A 22,208-nucleotide genomic window follows, 5' to 3' on the forward strand; every position below is an offset into this window, starting at 1 on the left:
TTCTCTTTCCTTGTGAACAACAGCAGTGCCGTCGGCTTGACGAGCGTGTCAGACGAGCTGCAGTGATATTGTTCCCCTTTACTCTGCTTGGGGTTTTCTGGGATTGATGAATCCGTGCGTTATCCTTCATCAGTTGTGAAAACTTGTCTTTTCATGTGTCTCTTTACCCGCTGTCCATCACCCTTTCTCCCGCTACTCCAGTCTTGTGAAGGTGGACCATTTGGCTGTGCCTCATGGACCCGCAGCCCTGACCTGTTCTTTCTACTGCTTTGTTCTCTCCGAGCATCACTTGGGCTATGAGTGTTGTCCTGCCCCTCCCTACTTTCCTACTGTCTTCTGCTCTTGAATTCACCCAAATGAGTTCTTAACATCAGATGCTTTATTTTTCAACTCCAGAATATACTGGTTAGTTTTATGTGTCACTTTTGCTGGGCCACAGTACCCTGATACCGAGGTCCCGCCCCAGCAGGTCCGGGGGTTCCCGAAGGATGAACGGCGTCGGCGAAAATAACAAAGGGACACGGACAACGGAAGTGGGTTCGACTGGCCATTTTATTGTGGCAAGCGTGGCCTTATATTTGTTAGCAATTTTCTTGTGGCGTGCGTTATCTATGTTTCTCGGCATTACCTAATTCTAAAAACCTTCCTTTGTGTAATCACCCATTAAGGAACAACATAGTTATTTTCTTGTAATGTTCCCTCTTGCCCTTTCAAGGTCATCCAGCTCTCAACACCTCAAGTGGAACTTTTACAGGGACGTGACTTCTTAATGGTTCCTTTGAAACATTTGCGGCACAAGGAACAAAAGCGTTCGCTTTGGTCTGGGTGCCAGGAGGGAGCCAGGAGGGCCCTGGAAGCCCACGCCTTATGCGCCTTATGCGCTCCCAGAGAGACAGTGTTTACCTGGGAACTAAGGAACCATTCTGTACCTTAACCCACCAGGTCCGGTTATCATCTGGAATGCCTCCTGGGGGCCAAGCGGGCCTAGGGGTTGGAGTGACTTGTATCCATAGGTACATTCCTTTGCTGCCGGAGTGGGGATTTCGAAGCCATTCGTCCCCCTCCTCGGCTGGGAAATATATGGGCCCATCCTTCCTTTGGGTAGAGGAGTCTTTATAGGGGGTGGCAAGGGCTGGGTGCAGGGCCGCATGATTGCCCTGCGGAATCTTATTTCTTTCCCCAGTGGTTCTTCTCCCGGGGGGCCTGTCGTGGGCAATGCCAACCGACAAATCTCCAGGCACTTTCATTGGTAGGGGGGCTGCCCCGACCAGCGCTAAGGCCAAATTACGTAAAAGCAGGAGTACAAGAAGCTTCCCTTCTGGCGGGCCGCCATGCAGCCCCGATCTGTCCACCGCCCGGGCCCTGCCATCAGGCTCCTTGGATAGCTTGGCTTCCGGCACCCTGATATGTTTCTGGATGTTTCTGGGAGGGTGTTCATAGATAAGATTGACCTTTCAGTTGGTGACATTCCCATAAAGCAGATTGCTCTCCGAAACGTGGGTGGGCCTCTCCCAATCAGTTGAAGATCTGAATCGCATAAAAGACTAACTTCCCCCAAGCGAGAGGCAATCCTGCAGCAAACAGCCTTCAGACTCAACTTGCAACATTGGCTCTTCCTGGTCCCCAGTCTGCCAGACCACCCTGAAGACTCTGGACATGCCAGCCTCCGTGACTACGTAAGCCACTTCCTTCAAATAAGTCTTGTTTTGTATATATAAACATTCTGTTGGTTCTGTTTCTTTGGGGAATCCTTTTTTAAAGTTTATTTATTTTGAGAAAGAGACAGAAAGAGAGAGAGAGAGAGTGGGAGGGGCAGAGAAAGAGGGAGAGAGAGAGAATCCCAAGCAGGCTCACACTGTCAGTGCAGAGCCCCACACGGGACGTGACTTCACAAACCGTGAGATCTTGACGTGAGCTGAAATCAAGAGTCAGACACTTAACTCACTGAGACACCCAGGTGCCCCTATCCGGAGAATCCTAATACAGAATATCCACTTGATTTGTTTTATAGAGTCTTGCTCTCCGCCAAAACTCCCAGTCTGTAAATCTCTTCTGTTCAACTTTTCCTCGATTTTATTGAACACAGTTGTCCTTGTTAAAGTCCTTTTCCGCTAACTCCATCACGTGGACCATCTGTCGGGGTGTGGATGGCTTTCCCGCTATTCTAACTGGTAACATCCCCCGCCTCTCGGAGATCCAAGAACTTTTTATTGCACGCTGGGCATTGTATAGATTAGAACGCTGGAGGCCACATATATGCGCACTCCCTCCTTCCCGGATCCGTGAGCGCCAAGTACTAATCGCATAAACTTCATCACAAGTGGAGCTTGGTCGGGGCTGGGCTGCACTTGGAGCCCATAACCTCCTGTTTCTCCTTTTTCCCAGGCAGGATCCCCACCCCAGCCTCTGGCTGAGATCCTTCTGGCAGGGTGAGAGCAAGAGACCCGGCTCTGCCCGCTCACTGTGTCTTCTGCTCTGCTGGTGAGACTCTCGCGCGCAGCTTCCAAATCTGGCCGGTCTCTTCAGAACAGGATCACACAAGCAGCCTCCTTCCTGGGGTGGGGGTGGGGGTGCTTCCCAGAACCAGGAAGCTGTTGGCGGTGCCTGCAAGGGCGCCGTGTCCTGCGTCCACACCTCTGCACGCGGCCCGCACAGAAGAATGTGTTTGCAGCTCTCCAAGTTTCTAGCTGGCTGGGAGATGGTCGCTGGTTTCCCCTGCCAAGCCGAGTCTCTGGGCTACACCCATCCCCTGGCGGCGCCGGGGGTTGGCAAACAGCCCCGGGGAAGGAAGGCGCACAGCGCCAGCCCACCTGGCGGGGTTCCCACCTCTGGTTCCCGGTCCCTCGGTCCCTCAGCTGCCGCTCCTGTCACGGCTCGCCAGCGTATTTTAGATACGACATTTGCAGTCTGGCTTCCCCCTGGCCCGGGGGAAGGCTTGTGACCACAAGGCCCACGTCACCCTCTGGCACGTGGAAGGCAAGCCGCTCTGAGGGCTGCGGGGTTGTAGGCTCACTGCATCCCGGTTCATTGGGATCGTTTTCCACGTCTGCCCTTTTTACTACTCATTCTCTAGGATTTCCAGGTACACTGTCATCTCCTCTGCAAATGGAGCTGACCCTACTTCCTTCCATTCGAGTGCCTGTCATTGTCCAATTTTCCAATTGCCTGGGTGAGTACTTTAATAGAATTCCAGATTATGATGGGAGCGTTTCCGGTATTTTTCTTATAATGGAAGATGATAACTTGAGGAGATTATATTCTTCTTGAATATTTAATTTATTTTTTTATCTTACAGACAGAGAGTATGTGCCAGTGGGAGAGAGGGGCAGAGAGAGAGAGAGAGAGACCATCTCAGCCGGGCTCCACACTCAGCACAGAGCCCATTGTGGGGCTCGATTCCACGACCCTGGGATCATGACCTGAGCTGAAATCAAGAGTCGGTCGCTCAACCGACTGAGCCACCCAGGTGCCCCCTGAATATATATGTTTTTAATGTTTATTTATTTTTGACAGAGAGAGAGGGCATGCGCGCACAAGTGGGGGAGGGGCAGAGAGAGAGAGGGGGAGAGGGAGGATCTCAAGTGGGTTCCAGCTCTGCCCTGACAGCAGAGAGCCTGATGCAGGGCTTGAATTCACAAACTGAGATCATGACCTGAGTGAAAGTTGGACACTTAACTGAGTATCTAGGCACCTCGAGTATTTTTAATCAAGAAAGGATATTTCACTTATCAGAGGTGTTTTCAAAGCCTGTAGACTTACTCCTATAATATTTATTTTCATATCTATTAATATGAGGAATTGTAGTTTTTAAATATTTATTTTATTTGTGGGAGAGACAGAATGAGCAGGAGAGGTGCAGAGAGAGAGAGAGAGAGAGAGAGGATCCAAAGTGGGCTCTGAGCTGTAAGCACACAGCCTGATGTGGGGCTCGAACCCGCGAACCACAGAGATCATGACCTGAGCCAAAGTCGGACGCTCAGCGGAGACACCCAGGCGCCCGGATATGAGGAACTATATTAACCAATTCCCTGACATTTAACTGTCACTGACTCCTGGGATATAACCTACTCTGTCATACTGTATTACTTTCTTAATGTGCTGGTGGATACTGCTCGTTAATATTTATTGAAGATTTTTGCATTGGCGTATCTAAGAGGTATTGGGTCTGTGATTTTCTGTCTTTCCACAATGTTTATTAGGTCAGTTACCAATGCTTCGTTCTTGGTATTTATTAGTTTGTGTATTTGTACTGTTTGTCTTTTATCGATTAGGTTAGTTGCTTGTCTAGTTATTTTAATTTTCCAGAGAACCAAAGTTTTAATTTATTAAGGAAGGCCGGGGACGCCTGGGTGGCTCAGTCGGTTAAGCGTCCGACTTCGGCTCAGGTCACGATCTCGCGGTCCGCAAGTCCGAGCCCCGCGTCTGGAGCCTGCTTCCGATTCTGTGTCTCCCTCTCTCTCTGCCCCTCCCCCATTCATGCTCTGTCTCTCTCTGTCTCAAAAATAAATAAACGTTAAAAAAAAAACAATTTTATGAACGAAGGCCGGTGTGCTGTCTACACCGTTCCCTTCCACTGTGACCCTTACACTTCCCTTCCCTGTTCTTTCTTCGGCTGCCTTGTGTCCCTTCTCCGGGTTGAGTTGGGGATTTGATTTGTGTCCTGTCACTCCTTTTCCTTTTCAATGAAACCAAAGTTCGGGCTTGAAGGACTTCTGACGGCACAGCAACTATTTGCTTCAAGCGTGTTTTCTTGACTCTGTTCTTTTTATCGTTTCTGCTGCGCTGTGTCTTCTTGCGGCTGAGAAGTCCGATGTCAGGCTCTCTCTCCCCTACGGACACCCGGGGGCCCAGACACTGAAGAGTAGTTCTGTATCTTCCAGCCCACCGCTCCCACCGGCCGCCGGTCTTCGCGTGGCTCCCGCCCCCCACCTCCCCTGCCTGCCCCCCGCCCCCGCCGCCCCCCCCCCTTGGCTCGCACCTGCGCCGGCCCCCCGCGGAGCGCCCACGCAGGTGTCTAAGCTGCCCTGGTGCTTCCTTCCCGCTCGGCTTCATCCGTCCTCACTTCGCAGCTCCCTTTCTGTTGTCCACCCGTGTCTCGCGGTTCCGAGTGTCTGTCGCAACGTGTCGCTTCCTGTCTCCAGGCGTCTTACTTCAGCTATTACACCTCCGGGCCGCGTCACAGCTGGTTTTCAGGGACGTGTTCAGCCGCGGGTTTCGCTCTCCTTTGGGGTTGTCTGCGAACAAGGCCGCCCTCTCCCGGCGGCGCGGGGAAGTGCAGCGCCTGTGACTGCGGTGGGTCTGTCCGTGAGGTCTGTCGGTGGGAGGGTGGGAGGGTCCGCGCCTCCGAGATTGTGCTTCTTCCGGCGGCGGCGAGTGCTTTTCCCTTCTTATCTTTCTCCACATTTGCCACCAAGCCTGCAAGGGTCCGCGCCCCAGGAAGGGATGCGTTTGGCTGCCCCTGCGTCCCTGTCCACGGCGTGGGGGGGGTGGGGGTGGGGGGGGCAGTCCTCGGGCTACCAGGTCCAAGTCCTCCGAAGTAGCCACGGAGGCGCCACCCCTCTCCTTCTGGGGCTGGCTTTTGCCTGTGGCCGTCGCCCTCAAACTCTCCCTTTCTTCCCTTTCCTCCCCCTTTCCCCCTCCCCCGCAACCTCGGTCTGCACAGCAGGTGCCCAGGACCAGACAGCCCTCCCAGAACTCTGCGGCTGTTCCTCCCCAAGGACATTTGTGGCATGGCCCTCATCTCCGGGGCGCGCTGAGGTCATGAGAAAGGTGGGGTTCTGTTGCCTTTCCGTTGACCTGCGTTCCTTTCCTCACTAGGAAGAGGACGCAGGCTCGGATAGGGGCAGCTGAAATTGTCCTCGGGCATCCCAGAATTCAACGTGGGTTTTTTTTAATTTAAGATTCTCACTTTATCGGGGCGCCTGGGTGGCGCAGTCGGTTAAGCGTCCGACTTCAGCCAGGTCACGATCTCGCGGTCCGTGAGTTCGAGCCCCGCGTCGGGCTCTGGGCCGATGGCTCGGAGCCTGGAGCCTGTTTCCGATTCTGTGTCTTCCTCTCTCTCTGCCCCTCCCCCGTTCATGCTCTGTCTCTCTCTGTCCCAAAAAATAAATAAAAAACATTGAAAAAAAAAATTTAAAAAAAAGATTCTCACTTTATTGTTAGTATATAAAAAAACGGTTGGGTTTTATATATTGATCCTCCAGCCAGTGACCTTTCTGAATTCATGTGTTCGTTTCAGTAGTTGCTCTGTACCTCATACTGGACTGTCTAAATTCAAAATCATAGGGCGTCCAAGTGATGGCAGCTTGACCCCATCTTAAATAGCAGTGGTGACAACAGGGGAGAAGCAGTGGCTCCCCACCATCACAGGTGCCCCTTATCAGATCGGAAAGGCCCCTTCATTCCTAGCTCGCTCAGAGAGTTATCGTAAATTGTGTTGAATTTAATCAAATTATTTTCTGCATATATTAGAAGAAAGTATGTTTTCTTTTTTTTTTGGGGGGGGCCCTGGTGATTTTCTGATATTATTCTTAAGATACGTTTTCATTACATTTTATGGGAGATTGCCCTGGAGTTTCCATTTCTTATAATACTTTGTCCATTTTTTTTTTAATTTTTTTAACGTTTATTTATTTTTGAGACAGAGAGAGACAGAGCATGAATGGGGGAGGGTCAGAGAGAGGGAGACACAGAATCTGAAACAGGCTCCAGGCTCCAGGCTCCGAACTGTCAGCACAGAGCCCGACGCGGGGCTCGAACTCACGGACCGCGAGATCGTGACCTGAGCCGAAGTCAGCCGCTCAACCGACTGAGCCACCCACGCGCCCCACTTTGTCCATTTTTTAAAAATCCAGCTTATGCAGCCTCTGAAAATTAATTAGGGAGTGTTCATTTCTTGGTTTCCTCTGAAAGAGATTCTGGAAGATTGATATTATCTTTCCTTTGATTGCTTGGAAGAATTAGCCAGTGAGAGCATCTAAATCTGAAGTTTTTCTTTGTGGGAAGCTTATCTTCAATCAGCTTTTTGAAGTACCATTTGAATAAAATGTAACCGCCCCCCACAAGCAACCTGTGGAACCTGTCCTCATGCCCAAAGGGGTCCCTGGCACCTCCCTGCAGTCAGCTCCTTCCTCTAAGCCCTCACCCCTGACGATCACTGATTTGATTTCTGCTACCCTCTCATTTGTGCCTTCTAGAATTTCGTATTAATGGAGTCACACGACACGCATGGTTTTTTGTCTTCCCTTTTTAACTTCGTGTGTTTTTGAGAATCACTCGTGTATCTGTTGTTTATCCCTTTACATTTGTTTAAAAACAAAATTCAACTGGGTAAATCTTAAAGATTTTATTGGCTTTATTCGCCAATTCATGAATCGCACAGCCTCCGATCCAGCTGATAGAAAGGAGCCCTGAGGAGCGTCATGAAATAAGGCTTTTATAGGCAGAAGAGAGCAGGCCGGGCAAGTTATATGGCAAAATTCGGGTCGGTTGTGACAAAGTCGTCTTCCTTTAAGGGACAGCAGAGATCTGTCAGGCAGATCCCCTCACTAGCACTGACCAGGTAATTCCAGATTGACTGGTTTGAGGTTCCATTCCCAGGAGAGATGGGACTGTAATTAGGTCCCAGGTGCCTCGGGGCTCAGCCTCAGTGACTCTGGGGGCTGTTGTCTTGTATTTACCACATTGTTAGGTAGTATTCTCTCTCGCGGATATACACACGTGTGAATAAATCTTCTATCCAGGTCTGTTTTCATTCCTTTGGAGTAAAAGCCCAGGAGGGTGACGGCTGGGTGGCAGGCGAAGAAGAGTATGTCTAACTTTGTAAGAAACTGCCAAACATTTTCCCAAAGGGCTGCAGCTTTCTCTGTCTGCCCCTGGCACCTCCGGAGAGTTCCAGCACTAGGCATCATCTGTCTTCGACCGTAGCTGGTTTTGCAGGCGTCTAGGGGTATCCCGTTGTGGTTTTAATTTTCATTTTCCTGATGGCTAAAATGCTGAACATCTTTTCGTGAGCTTTTTGCCGTCTGGATTTCTTCAATGGTGAAGTGTCTATCCAGATCTCTTGTCCATTTATCATACAGTTGTTTTTATAAAATCGTACGCACCATTTTAAAATACACAAATAGGGGCGCCCGGGTGGCTGGGTCGGTTAAGCGTCCGACTTCGGCTCAGGTCACGATCTCACGGTCCGTGAGTTCGAGCCCCGCGTCGGGCTCTGGGCTGATGGCCCAGAGCCTGGAGCCTGCTTCCGATTCTGTGTCTCCCTCTCTCTCTGCCCCTCCTCCGTTCATGCTCTGTCTCTCTCTGTCTCAAAAATAATAAAATAAACATTAAAAAAAAAAAAATTAAAAAATAAATAAATAAATAAAATACACAAATATTTTCTCCTGGCTTTGGGTTTCAGTTTTATTCCCTTAAACTATCTTTTTTTTTTTTTTTTTTAATTTTTTTTTTTTTCAACGTTTTTTATTTAGTTTTTGGGACAGAGAGAGACAGAGCATGAACGGGGGAGGGGCAGAGAGAGAGGGAGACACAGAATCGGAAACAGGCTCCAGGCTCCGAGCCATCAGCCCAGAGCCCGACGCGGGGCTCGAACTCACGGACCGCGAGATCGTGACCTGGCTGAAGTCGGACGCTTAACCGACTGCGCCACCCAGGCGCCCCTCCCTTAAACTATCTTAAGAGCAGAAGCTTTTAATTCTTTTTTTTTTTTCCAACGTTTTTTATTTCTTTTTGGGACAGAGAGAGACAGAGCATGAACGGGGGAGGGGCAGAGAGAGAGGGAGACACAGAATCGGAAACAGGCTCCAGGCTCCGAGCCATCAGCCCAGAGCCTGACGCGGGGCTCGAACTCACGGACCGCGAGATCGTGACCTGGCTGAAGTCGGACGCTTAACCGACTGCGCCACCCAGGCGCCCCAGAAGCTTTTAATTCTAATGAAGTCTAATTTATACTTTATTTTTCCCGTTAGAGATCATGCTGTTTGTGTCCTAAGAGACGTTTATCTAGCCAAAGTCACACAGGTTATCTCCTGTACTTGTTTCTAGAAGACTGTGAGTGTTGGCTCTTATGCTCGCATATTAGACCCATTCCACAGATGAATGCTGGATGATTACATCCAGTGCCTGAGGAGCCACATGTATGCTTAGAGATATGTGCTGAGATTTACTCTCCTAGGGAACCTTATTCCAACACCACTTACTGAAAAGACAAACCTTTCCCCGCTGAATTAGCTTGAGGGCTTTATAAAAACCAATTGAGTGGATAGGTGGGGTTTGTTTCTGAACCTGCTGTTCTGTTCCACTGACCCACGTGTCCATCCTGATGCCCAAAACAATATTATTGTCTGAATTACCGTGGTCTTACAGTCAGGCTTAAAACCAGGTAATGTTGTACCTCCCGATTTGTTCTTCTCTTTCAAAAACGTTTTTGGGGATGTCTGGGTGGCCCAGTCCGTTGAGCGTCCAACTCGTGGTGTCGGCTCAGCTCACGATCTCGTGGTCCATGAGTTCGAGCCCCGCGTCGGGCCCTGTGCTGACAGCTTGGAGCCTGGAGCCTGGAGCCTGCTTCCGGTTCTGTGTCTCCCTCTCTCTCTCTGCCCCTCCCCCGCTCACATTCTGTCTCTCTCTCACTGGCAAAAATAAACATTAAAAAAAAATGAAAAATAAATAACATGGGTTTTTGTGAGTGCTTGTAGCCACCTTAGATTTTGTCTGGTCTCCAGAAAGGGTAGAAGTGGGGTCCCACGTGCAGACTGCGACTTGAATAACCACCAAGCAGCGAGCACGTCCGCAGGAAGCGTCAGGTGACAAGCGTCCTTCCAGGGACCTGGAGCACTGAGCCCCCGACCGCTGCTCCGGATGTGTGGTCCAGCGGAGGTTATCTTGTCCCTTCCGCTCAGCTGCTTCAGCCTGCCCCTAACTGTCCATCAGCGCTCAGTCACCGTGGTCTGGGACAAAATGGAGTCCTGAGAGGTGAGGGGCGAGTGTCCCTAGCCCACTGTAGGACAAAGCCTACGGATGCACAGCCTGGGCTACCACCCAGGGCTATTCCTGGAACCTGAGCGGGAACCAAGTGCAGTCATGGGGTGCCCAGAGAGCATGGCCAGGTCACCGGAACATACTGAGCTGAAGCTGGAGAGAGCGTCAATGCAGCCGGGATCCCAGGACCCTCTGGACAGGGCAAGATGCCCAGTGTGATCCCAGGAGTGCCCAGCTCTGCCCCTCAGCTCGGAGCCTTTCCGGGCAGCATCTGGCCTCGGTGGGTCTGCTGGGCCCACAGCCGTGCCCTGCTGTCTCCACTCTGGGGGCACAGCCAGCGTACAGGGCCAGCCTGGGATGGTGTTCGAATGGCTGCCGTCTGGAGAAGTTGGAGCCGGCAGGCCGGGCACGTCTGTGCTCGGGGCGGAGCAGGATTTTTCCCCGTGCCGCTGACAAGGGAGGGTTCAGAGGGCCCTCTCCGCCGGGCAGCCACATGGTCACAAAATGCTCTTTGGGAGAATGGAGTTTTATCCAAACCCCTGTCCCTACAGGGGCTTGCACATGCCAGTCTGGGACAGCCCTGCAGGCCCCCAAGGGTGGCCCTAACTGCAGCGATCTTTGTCAGGCCTTGGGGGCAGAGGCTGACAGTTGTGCAGGACAATACACCAATACCTGTGACACTCTGCGCAGGGGTTGGGGGGGAGAGAGCACTGGGACTAAACGGTTCTAGAACCAGAATTATCTTTTTCCTCGTTGAACCTGAGCCTCAACACAACACAGGCCCCTCTGTCCCTCCTGGGGACCAAGAGACATAGGCCTCACTCAGGCTCTTGATTTCTGAAAGCCCAGAGATCTGGGCAATGGGGCCCTCCCCCTGCCCCTCCCCTACCAACAGGGCTCTCGGTGGAAAGTGACCAGCGTTCCCTGCGGGGAAGCAAGGGCGACCAGTAACTGGGATAATATGGGCGCTGATGGCTGTGTGGCCCGAGCACGTCCCTCTCCGCTGTGACCAGGACGGCATACAGTCAGCCCCGCTCCAGGGGTACTGGCCTCATTCCTCCTGGACCCCGCCACCCTCACCCCCCTGCCCAGGCTCCTTTCTTCCCATCTGGGTTTTGTGGATTTCACAGTCCCAAATTCACATTCAATTCCGTCCCAGCTTGGACAGACAAATGAAAAAACATAATGAATGGTTTCCCCCCACACACTTCTTCCGTCCTCTCTAGGGCCATCCCCAAGCCGGGCCCCGCCAGGAGAGACCGGACAGGCGGAAATGGCAGGAGGATCACCAGATAAAGGACCTGAGGCTGCCCGACCGACCCCTCTCACCAGGGCTGCACCTGGCCAGGTGGTGCCCTAGGATGTGCCCCAGGCAAGGCAGGGAGGGGACGGTCCTGGATGGACCACTGCATGGACTGGAGGGGAACTGACCCCAAGGGGCTGCACACCCTCATTCCTAACTAGCAAACTCTGCCTGCAGCCATCACTGGGCCACCTGGGGGCAGGGGGACAGCATGGTCTGAGGAGGGTACAGAGGCCCCAGGAGCCCAGTTCTGGGAAGGGGAGACCCTTCTCCACCACCTTCCACATAGCCGCCACCCCTCTCACCTCCTGCTAGATTCCCAAGGGCAGGGAGGCTGGGCTCACACCATCCAGGCGGATCCAGACCCAGGGCCCACACCCTGCCCCGCTCGGCACGATGCTCAAAAGGATACGATTCAGGAAATCAAGGCAGGAAGGAAAAGAGAAAGGAAACACCAGGGGAGACTTTGCTGACAGGACGTGGTGAGGCCACCTGACATCCAGCTGAGGCCCCCTGGGCATGAGGCACTGCCCCTCTGGGCGGCAGCCTCAGGAGACAGGGGGCAGGGGACTCAGAGGAGAGGGCAACATTCCTGAAGCTCCAGGCTGTCTGGTGATGAAGATTCTGTTTGACCAACCTCTAGTCAGGCTCCAGAACCTTCTCCTGGGCCTATCTGCGTCCTCCTGTGACCTCCAGTTTTAGCAAAAGCAGCCCCCACCCTCCACATCCAATCGCTCCCCACAGCTGACCACCTTCCACATCTGATCAGTTTCCTCATCCTGCGCACGCGTGCACGTGCGTGTGCACACACACACACACACACACACCAGCGAGGTCTGACCACCTGGCCTGCCCTCAGCAAGAATCCTGGCAGGTGGGTTCAGCCTGAACGCCTCTGCCCCGGATGTGCCCCGGATGGGCCCTGGCCGTGCCCGGGACGTCTCCTCCTGTCCATCTGCTCACCTGCAGCCCCTGCTACTTTCTGATGGAGACAGTCTCCCCTCCCACGCGTGACCCCAGCACCCTGGTCCTCGTGCCTGGGCAGACAGCCCTTTGAATAAGTCCAACCGGGCTTTACCAAGTGCCCGTGAATGTTGTGTCTTTACCGCCGGCCCCAGCAAGAGCAGGCTCCGGGGAGCGCAGGGCCCACAGAGAACACGGTTCAGTCCTGGGCTCTTGCAAACAAGGATAACGGGAAAGGGACACAGGAATGTCGGGAGGGATGAGCTGGGTGGGCAGGGTCCCGGGCTCTGTGCTGGGAAGGGCCACCCTCCACACCGTGTCCAGATCTTCCCAAGCAGGGGGGGATTCTGATGGGAGACAGCCTGGCCTGAGCTGAGGACATCAGTCTCCAAAGCCCGGTCGCCCAGCCTTGCGGTGGGTGCAGTGACACCCCGCTCAGCCTGTCACAGGCTCCAGACCCTCTGAGGGGCCCCAGGGCTTTCCAGGGTCCTGGGGGCAGCATGGTCCCCAGGCCCAGGAGGTGGGAGGAGCTGAGGGGCTGGTAGACAAGGCAGCCTTGCTGGCCTTCAAGGCCTCAGGCTAGAGGGTGCTCTAGGGACTCACCGCCCCGCCCCTCCTGCCTCGGGACCTGGACCGCCCCTCACCGCATTCCACAGAGACTGAAAAGATTAAAGATTTATACCGATCACCTCTCCCTCCTCCCCCTCCCTCTTCTCCTCCCCGGATTCTTGGGTTCTGGCTCCTCGCCTGGCTCTCAGGTTCTCCCCTGCGGGAGGGCCCTCACTTCCTCTGTTCTCCGGCCAATGGTCCCTCCTCCCCCGCTTCCCTCCCTTGCCCCCAGCTTCCACCTTTGAGGCCTGAGGGAAGGGCCCTGGAGGCAGGGCCCCAATCTGTCTGTGGCCCCGTGGTGAGAACAGGGCCCCGCTCCCCACGGGTCTGTTACAGCGAGAAGGAAGGACAGCAGACGCGGGGGCTGGCCCACCCAGGGGATGGACCCTCAGGGGACAAGGGGGCCCTCCTTCTGCCCAGCAGCTGAGGTGGCTGGTGGCTGCCGTCCTCAGGGACCGGGGGAAGCCCTCCCCAGGGCAAGAGCTGCAGAAGAGGGGCTGGCAAGTGCCCTGGGGCCCTCCCAGGGCTGACCCTCCTCAAAGGCCAGCTCTGCAGCAGGTGTGAGCAGTGCAGGAAGTGGGTGCTGAGAGAAGCCACCCGGAGAATCAGACCCCAGAGCCTGGGGAGGGTCCAGGGAGGGGGGGAAGGGAGGCCAGTGTGGGGCTGGGGGGTTGGGACGTCCCTCCCCTGCTCCTTCTCACCCTCAGGCTCGGCCTCTGGCGCGATGGGGGGACTGGGGCCAGTCCTGTGGGCTCTGCTGGTGTGTGTGGAGTTTGCCAGCGGCAAGAAACAGCCAGGTAGGGGGGCCCTGGGGGGGGGCGGGGCTCGCGCGGATGGACTGGCCTCCCCACCGCGACCCCCTCTCCCCCCCCCCCCCCCCCCCCCCGCCCTGCAGGCCTGAACCTGAGCTGCTACCAGTGCTTCAAAGTCACCAGGGAGGAGCTGTGCGCGCCCACCCAGTGCTACCCCACCGACCGGGTCTGCGTGTCCAGCGCGGTGGTCCTGACCAAGAGTACATCCCCGGGCTCGCAGGGAAGGGGCGGGCCTCCCGACACCAGCCGGCCCCACCACCCCCTGCCCTCTCCTGCCGCCGGACTCCAGGGGGAGTGGGCGCAGATCCTGAATTTTTCTCCTCTTTCCGAAGTACCAGGTCTTCCGTGCCCCCACCCCCCACTCCCCAGGAACTGTCCTCAGGGCGGAGGATCGGGTGTGACCAGAGGGATGGCTGGGCAGGGGAGGGCGAGCCCGGAGAGGCGCTGGCCAGGCTGCCCACCAGGCCTCCACCCCCTCCCCAGCGGCTGCTGCGGGCCTCAAGTGATAGGACTTTTCAGAACAAGCCTTCGAGGAGATTGTAATGTGGAACAGGAACCACATGAGACGTCAGAGAGCAGACCACTAGAAACACTCTTTTATCAAGTTCCAAAAATATCCGGAGAGCGGGATGTGGAGAGACCCCAACGCTCTCCCCACAGCGCCCCTGGGGACCTGCCAGCGCCCCTCCCCCTCCAGGCCTTGCTTCTCGGAGGACGGGGGGGGGGGGGTGGAATAAGCACGTTGACGGCTGTGGTGCTCTAAGGCCATGTGGTTCACGCCTCTTCCCCCGGTTTGCTCTTTTGTTCGCACCCGGGCACCCCCGGGATTCCGTGTCGGTTTGTGGCCTGAAGGCCCTGTGTGTGGCGGTGATGACGTGTAACGGTGGCCCTCCCTGCTGGAGGGAGCCACCGGCCCGGGCTGCCTCGGGGTCTCCACGCCGAGCGCTGGGGAGGGGGCACCGGGGGGGCTCCAGGAGAGGAGAGGAGGAGGCCGGCCTCTTGCCCGCCGCCAGGGACCCCATAGCAAGCACCAGCCCGGAGCCTTTGCGTAGCCCCGGGCCGGCCCTGACATAACGTAACCGGTTCTCCCGTCACACAAGCTGATAGAATTCAACACGACAATCTGCACGCCATAACGTAACGCCACCCGAGAAAGGTGGGCGGCCTTCTCTTCCACAGTTTGGGCTGCTCTGCGTGTTCTCCTTTCTCCCCACGTTGCCTTCAGAGGCTCGTGCCACATCTTGACAGGAACAGTGGGAGACGGGGCCACGCCCGGCCTGAGCGCAGCAGGGGGACAGCCGAGTCCAGTCTGTCGTCCCTGCTTCAACCCACATCCCCAGGACTCGCAGGCTCCTGGGCTGGCCAGGGCGGTCCGGGCCATGGGGCGCGGCGGGGAAAAGCCCCCACCGGGGCCAGCAGTCCTGAACCCCAATTTTGTTGTGACCTCGAGGATGACCATGGGGGCCACTGTCTTGCAGGCCTGGGGCTTGGGAGGTCCGGTAGGCCCTGCGGGGTCACGATTCTCTGATTCTCAGGTTGAGTCTGGGCTTTTGCGGCTCACGTGGAAAGCGCCCCTCCCCCGCCTCCCCACCTCCCCTAGGCTGGTGGCCACCTGCTGTCTCCTCTCGCGCAGGATCAAGGGTGATGGTCCAACTCAGCAAGCGCTGTGCTCCCAGATGTCCCAACACCAACATGAAGTACGAGTGGATGTTGGGATCTATGGCGTTTGGCAAGATCGTCAGGCAGTGCTGTTCTGGATATCTCTGCAACGGGGCCTCCGCCACCCGCTCGGCCCTTCGAGGGGGGTTCCTGCTTGGGGCAGCCCTCGGCCTCCTCTGGGCCCTGCTGTGAGCACCTTCTTCTTGGCCCCGCAGACCCACTGCACCCTCCCGACCCCCGCCTCTGCCCTGCCTCCGTCCCTTTCAAGACACTGGCGGGGGGACCCTCCCCCTCTGAGGTAGCGGGAAGGGTACCGCTGCCTCCAACCTGGACCTGGCCACCTCTCCCATCCCTGGGGGAGCCCTGTGCTCAGACAGCCAGGAGTTAGCCGTCCTGCCTTGCCTGGGGGATGGTGGGCGTGTCCCAGCTCGGGGTAGCCGCTCCCTGTGTAACACACTGTCCAGGGCCCTGCAGGGGCAAGAAGGGCCTGGCCAAGGCCAGAGGGCGGCTGCGACCCTGATTTTGGCTCTGACGTGGCCAGACCCCCCCCCCCCGGCCCCACCCCCTCCATCCGTAAGTGCTATGGGTGCCCACGCGGGGGCGTTGAGACCACCGCCACCACTGCTTCTGGAGACAGTGAACTCACTGCCTGACCGCTCGGCGTTCCTGTGCCTTCAGCCACCTCCACCTGCCGTGCCCGGACCACGTCCCTCCAGCCCACCTCTCTACAGACCCCCGTGGCTGTGCACCGTCTGGACAAAACCATCCAGCTGGGCCGACCGAGCATGGGGACGGCCCCCGGGTCCCCGGCCCAGCACTGGGTTGCAGCCCACTGGGTTGCTTACCGGAGTCATGGGCTCCGGAGGGCCGGCAGGCCACTGCGTGGACGTGGGGGAGAGACCGGAGGGTCGGTCAGGGCCTGGGGCGTGTGGGTGGTGCTCATGTAAGGAACTCGGATGCAGAGACTCCAGGAGGGGACGGCTGGGGAGTGGGGTGGACAAAACCCGCGTTTGGAGGGCAGCTGGGTTGGAGAGAGTGAGGGCTGGCGGAAGGGACAGCCTCTGCCTGGCCTGCGGGGGGGAGGGTTGCCCAGGCGAGGGCACAGGTGAGGAGTAGGTTGGGACAAGTGGAACCAGTGACAAGCTCAGGGCTGTCCAGGCCAAGCTGGGGCACCCACGGGACACCCGGGGGCACGTCCTGGAGGACGGGGCCGGGAGTGGGGGCCCCGGGTGGGACGGGAAGCAGGAAAGTCTGTGGGCGGGGCTAGCATCAACAGGTGGCAACATCCTGGGCGCCCCCACCCCCCAGTGCTCCTCCAACCAGCCACCCCCGGTCCTCCCACCCCTCCAGCAGGGTCTGCACACCAGCCTGCCTTCCGTGGCACACCTGCCCCCAGTCCCCAACTACTTGTCATTTTTCCCATGGACTCAGGTGGACTTGTGCCTTTGCAGGGTGGGGACAACCCTGGGTTGTGGCTCACCGCTGTGCCAGGAGGCCACTGGAGGTAAGACGAGATCTCAGGTGAGATCTGGGACAGGGCCAGGGCCCGGGGCAGGACCTTCCCTGCGCTATGCTTGTGAGTTTTCGTGCCGAATTTAACCTCGCCGGTCCCCGAGGCCGTCCGGGCAGGCCTGTAGCCACCTGCGTCCCAGTCTCCCCACGCAGGGCTCGTTGGGGCAACAGGAGTCTCTGGTTCCTTGAGCTTGGGGCCGGAAAGCCAGGGCAGAGGGGACTCGACTGCTGGCGCAGGGGTCAAGGTCTTCCTTCGAGTGGCGTTTACCTAGGAAATACATGTGTGTGAACTGGGGCAGGAGCCACCGTGCCCTGTGCACACGCCCACCGTTCCAGCCCCTCTGCTTCCCTCGCCACAAAGATAAGACCTTCGGAACTGGCGGCCCTGGTCCCTCCTCTGGACAGAGGACCAAGGATTGCAGCCCCTCAGCTGGAAATGAGAAACTTTGCTGAATAAATGGGAAAATGCGCCCATGAAGAGAGAGTGACCAGTCAGGAAACCCCACGAGTGCCGTCAGAGCCTCAGCGAGGCCAGTGAGATGGGGCCAGGGCCCGCAGCGGGGCCTCTGTGTTGGACCCAGCCACTCAGCTTCCCAAGTCCCCAGTGCCGTGTGACTGTCCCCAGCCCTCCTGGACGCCAAGCCACACGGGACCCCTGTTGCACAGTAGGAAGGCCGCACTGTCCGTGGGCGTTGCTATACTCACTTATTAGTCCCAGGAGTTTTATTGTTGATTCTTTGGGGATTGGGTTCTCTTTTGTACTCAGTGCTGGAAAACTCAGGTCCTGATACAAGCCTCCCCAGCCTCCTGGTGGTGCATCTGTGCCCACTGGGGGCTCATCTCCAGTCTGTGTCATGCCCTGCCTTCCCTTTCTTCTACCCGCCTCCTTCACAAACACTTGAGTTTCTGATTCTCCTATCTGGCACTACCTTAGCTCTTTAGCTATAAAACCGATATGGTGATTCAGTGTTCTTGGTCTCTCTCTTTGATGCGGGTCATTGGCTCTGTGTGCTGGGCTCAACCAGGGGAATCCCTGTCCCATGGTGGGACTTGACCGCCCCGATGGAGCTCAGGTGTCTCTGCCCAGACACCCTGCGTGAGGAAGGGCTCTCAGGAGGCACTTGGAGAGCAGGCGAGGGCGGTGCGTGGGCTGCAGACCTTGAACGGAAGAGCCGACCGTGGGGGGTCCCAGTGTCGCTGTCACCCCCTTGGCCCTGGAAAGTAAACCCAAACATCTGTACTGCAAGGCCGCCATGCCTGCTGGACGGATCTGTGCATTCGGTCACATGCTAACTTCACGCGCAAGAGAAACCACACTCCCAGCATCTCCCGCGGGCTCTGGTCCCTGGTACATCAGTGACCCCGGGGCACAGCCACCGGGGCCCTCACTTTATCTTCAATGCCCAGATTTTGCCATTTAACAATAAATTATCCCCGGGGCCATGTTCTCTGACCACATCTCCCTGTAAATTAAATGGCCACAACAAGATGAACTTGAACATCCCAAATATTTGGCAATGAAATTATCGTACTTCCATTAGCTCATCTGCTGAAGGAAGAAATTATAGTGGTTCTTTCATTCCCTGAACTCAGCAGTAATAAAATCAGTACAGACTTTTTGTTTTAATATTTTCGTTAATGTTTATTTACTTTTGGGGGGGAGCAGAGAGAGAGGGAGACACAGAATCCGAAGCAGGTTCCAGGCTCTGAGCTGTCAGCACGGAGCCTGACGCGGGGCTCGAACCCACACACTGTGAGATCATGACCCGAGCCGAAGTCAGATGCCCAACCAACTGAGCCCCCCGGGCGCCCCCAGACTTTTTGTTTTAAAATGGAATTGGCACTTTGAGGAACGCGGGTGGACCGAAAGCTCGCGGGAGGGACGGGGCTGAGACCCACAAGCCGTGTGTGTGATCCAGTGCCCGGGGAAAGAGCGACAAGTCACACACAAGTGTGACTTTGCCACATGGGACACCAAAATGACAGAGAAGATCCACGAAAGCCACAGAGTGACAACGTGGTGACGAGCAGGCTTGGAAGGGAGAAAGAAGGAGGACATGGGGAGAGGGGCCGCGGAGCACGGGGAGGTGGGGGGGGCTCTGCACTGGGGGGCGCCACCGACTGGCGGGGCAAGCGCCCTGCTCTTGAGCGTGACGGCGGTCACGTGGCGCAGAACCTCGTGGGAACTCACCCAACTGTCCACTTGGAAAGGGTGACTCTACCGTACGTAAATCACACTTCAGCGAAGTTGGCTGAACGGGAGAGGTTCATTGCACACCTCCGTGGAATAAGGCTGAACATTTAGGGGACACGGAGTGTTTCCTGGTGAAAGCACAGTTTACTGACATTTCAAAGTTTCCTTCACACACAAGCACAGCACTGACAGCTGCTGGCACAGAAGAGGAAATGGCATTTTTGTGTGGGTGCAGCGGTGAGATCTTTGCAAACGTATCATGCCAGGACGTGCCGTGTGTGTGTGTGTGTGTGTGTGTGTGTCAATAAAATCGTTCAAGGGGCGCCTGGGTGGCTCGGTCGGTTCAGCGTCCGACTTCAGCTCAGGTCATGATCTCACAGTCTGTGGGTTCGAGCCCTGCGTCAGGCTCTGTGCTGACAGCTTAGAGCCTGGAGCCTGCTTCCGATCGGGTGCCTCCCTCTCTCTCTGCCCCTCCCCCACTCTCACTTTGCCTCACTCTGTCTCTCAAAAGTAAATAAATGTAAAATAAATAAATAAGTAAATAAATCGTTCAATAAGGCAGCAGAATATAAAATTAAAATGAGGTCCACTGCCTGCTAAAACATTAAAATGAAAACCAAGAGGCTTTTTATATACAAGCAAGACCCAACTAGAGGGCGTAGCAGGAGAGAAAACCTCCTCTACGGTGGGGGCAAGAAAGCTTATACTTGAAAATAAACCTGACGCTAAATGTACAAAATCTACAAGAAATCTAAGTTTCACACCCTTCCGAGAGGCAGCCCAGTGACCCCGAACAACTGTGAAGAGGCTCCTTGCTCCTGGATATGAGGACTCGGAATAGCATGAAAATGTCAGCTCTCTGTAACCTACAGATTTTTTAATTTAATGTGATTTCCATAAAAATTTCTGGCTTTCTTCTTGAATGAGATGAGTTGAAATGTACATAAACAACAACATTCTTAATATCAGCTAAAAATACTCTGGGAAAAAGCAGAGTTGTGGGGGAATTAGTGTTACCAGACGTTAAACCACACTAAAAACAAACAAAAACCTCAAGACTCTGGGAAGTGAATATCTTTAAAACCTGGGTGCAGAGAAAGTCTTCTTTAGTATTAATCAAGATCCAAATATAAGAAATAAAAAGATATGTGAGATGACCCTGGGGGGCTCAGTCGGTTAAGTGGCCAATTCTCAATCTTGGCTCGGGTCATGACCTCACGGTTTGTGGGATCGAGCCCCAAGTCGGGCTCCGAGCTGACTGCTTGGGGCCTGCTTGGGATTCTCTCTCCCTCTCTCTCTGCCCCTCCCCCTGCTCATGCTCTCTCTGTCCCTCTGTCTCTCTCTTTCTCTCTCAAAATAAATAAATAAACATTAAAAATAAAGATAGATAGGGGCACCTGGGTGGCTCAGTTGGTTGGGCGGCTGACTTCGGCTCAGGTCATGATCTCGCGGTCTGTGAGTTCGAGCCCCGCGTCGGGCTCTGTGCTGACAGCTCGGAGCCTGGAGCCTGTTTCCGATTCTGTGTCTCCCTCTCTCTGACCCTCCCCTGTTCATGCTCTGTCTCTCTCTGTCTCAAAAATAAATAAACGTTAAAAAATTAAAAAAAAAAAAAAAAGATAGATTGGGGCGCCTTGGTGGCTTAGTCGGTTAAGCATCTGACTTCGGCTCAGGTCATGATCTTGCAGCTCATGGGTTTAAGCCCCACGTCGGGCTCCGTGTTGATAGTTCAGAGCCTGGAGCCTGCTTCGGATTCTGTGTCTCCCTCCCTCTCTTCCTGTCCCCCACTCACGCTCTGTCTCTCACTCTCTCAAAAACAAAAAAACATTGGGGCGCCTGGGTGGCGCAGTCGGTTAAGCGTCCGACTTCAGCCAGGTCACGATCTCGCGGTCCGTGAGTTCGAGCCCCGCGTCAGGCTCTGGGCTGATGGCCCAGAGCCTGGAGCCTGTTTCCGATTCTGTGTCTCCCTCTCTCTCTGCCCCTCCCCCGTTCATGCTATGTCTCTCTCTGTCCCAAAAATAAATAAAAAACGTTGAAAAAAAAAAAAAAAAAAAAAAAAACATTAAAAAAAAAAATTTTCACCCCAGGGGCTATATTGAGGAAAGGGGAAAAGCCTGATAGCAAATATGAGAAAAATATGAAAAAATGTAACAAAAATGATATGAAATACCACTTAAACTTAAGAAAAGATGTCTGCCTTCACCTGCGACCGAAATTCCGATGAGACGGTACCAGGGAGGGGGTGCCGCACGAGGTCATGTGCAGGGCGTCCAGGGCGGCCTTGCCGGGGCTGGGTCAGGTTGGGGGAGGGTGGGCTGGGCAGGGTCCCCCGCATGGAGAGAAATTCCGTAAAGATGCTTATGGAAACCCAGGCTCGCTCCTGAGCTGTGCACACAGGCTGGGCCCTGAGCAGCCGAGACCATGAGGACCACGGGCACCAGACGGGCCACTGGGTGTCCAGACACAGCAGCCTTTGAAACCTGGGCCAGCACAGAAGCCAGAACGCAAGAACCCGGGTCTGCGCTCGTAGCATAAACCGAACCGGGTGGACTGCTTCTGCCAAAACAAGAATATCAACACTTCCCATCAGATGGAAGTAAGATTCGGCGTCTCCTAGCCTCACGTTCAAAGTTACTCTTTATACGGAAGATCGGGCAAAACCCAACTAGGAATCATCACACAAAGCCTTCAAAGCAGTTAGTGTAAAAATGCCCCGAGAACTGAGGGCAAACACACTTCAGATGAATGGAGAGAGAAGTGTCAGCTAGAGGGAAAACACACGAAGAATGACAAAACGGGACTTGTAGCACCGAAAAACACAATCGCCCGATTAAAACCCTCACCTGCTGGGCTTGGCAGCATGATGAGGATGAGAAAAGAAAGACTCAGACAACCTGGGGATAAATCGCAGCGATTATCCAGTCTGAACACGACACGAAGAAAAGGCGCCGAAGAAACGAACAGAGCCTCGGGGACAACACCAGAAAGTCTAACACGTGTGCAAATGACACCCTAGAAGAAGATGACAAAAATGGGGGACAGGAAAAATATTCAAAAAACAGTGACTGGTAATTTTCTGAATTTGGGAAAAGACATCAAACTATGGATTCAAGATGCCCAGTGAATCCCAAACATGGAGACTCCAAGAAATACACACGCAGACTTTTCCTAATCAAGC

At 55.0% G+C, this 22,208-nt stretch overlaps 1 protein-coding gene across 1 annotated transcript; it reads left to right on the forward strand.

Annotated features, from left to right (window-relative positions):
* Positions 1 to 13,538: 13,538 nt before the first annotated feature.
* On the forward strand, positions 13,539 to 15,774 carry LY6L (lymphocyte antigen 6 family member L). The gene is made up of 3 exons (XM_058699291.1): positions 13,539 to 13,653; positions 13,752 to 13,868; positions 15,302 to 15,774. Exons 1-3 carry the CDS (start codon positions 13,581 to 13,583, stop codon positions 15,517 to 15,519), a joined length of 408 nt encoding a protein of 135 aa, XP_058555274.1. The 5' UTR covers positions 13,539 to 13,580; the 3' UTR covers positions 15,520 to 15,774.
* The last annotated feature ends 6,434 nt before the right edge of the window (positions 15,775 to 22,208 follow it).

Source organism: Neofelis nebulosa, chromosome 14, assembly GCF_028018385.1.
Source record: "Neofelis nebulosa isolate mNeoNeb1 chromosome 14, mNeoNeb1.pri, whole genome shotgun sequence".
Lineage (NCBI taxonomy): Eukaryota > Metazoa > Chordata > Mammalia > Carnivora > Felidae > Neofelis > Neofelis nebulosa.

What these genes read in the sequence shown, in the direction of transcription:
- LY6L (XM_058699291.1), top strand. Translation starts at nt 13,581, where the DNA reads ATGGGGGGACTGGGGCCAGTCCTGTGGGCTCTGCTGGTGTGTGTGGAG. An exon ending in CAGCGGCAAGAAACAGCCAG is followed by an intron (nt 13,654 to 13,751) that starts GTAGGGGGGCCC and finishes CCCGCCCTGCAG; the next exon opens with GCCTGAACCTGAGCTGCTAC. An exon ending in CGCGGTGGTCCTGACCAAGA is followed by an intron (nt 13,869 to 15,301) that starts GTACATCCCCGG and finishes CCTCTCGCGCAG; the next exon opens with GATCAAGGGTGATGGTCCAA.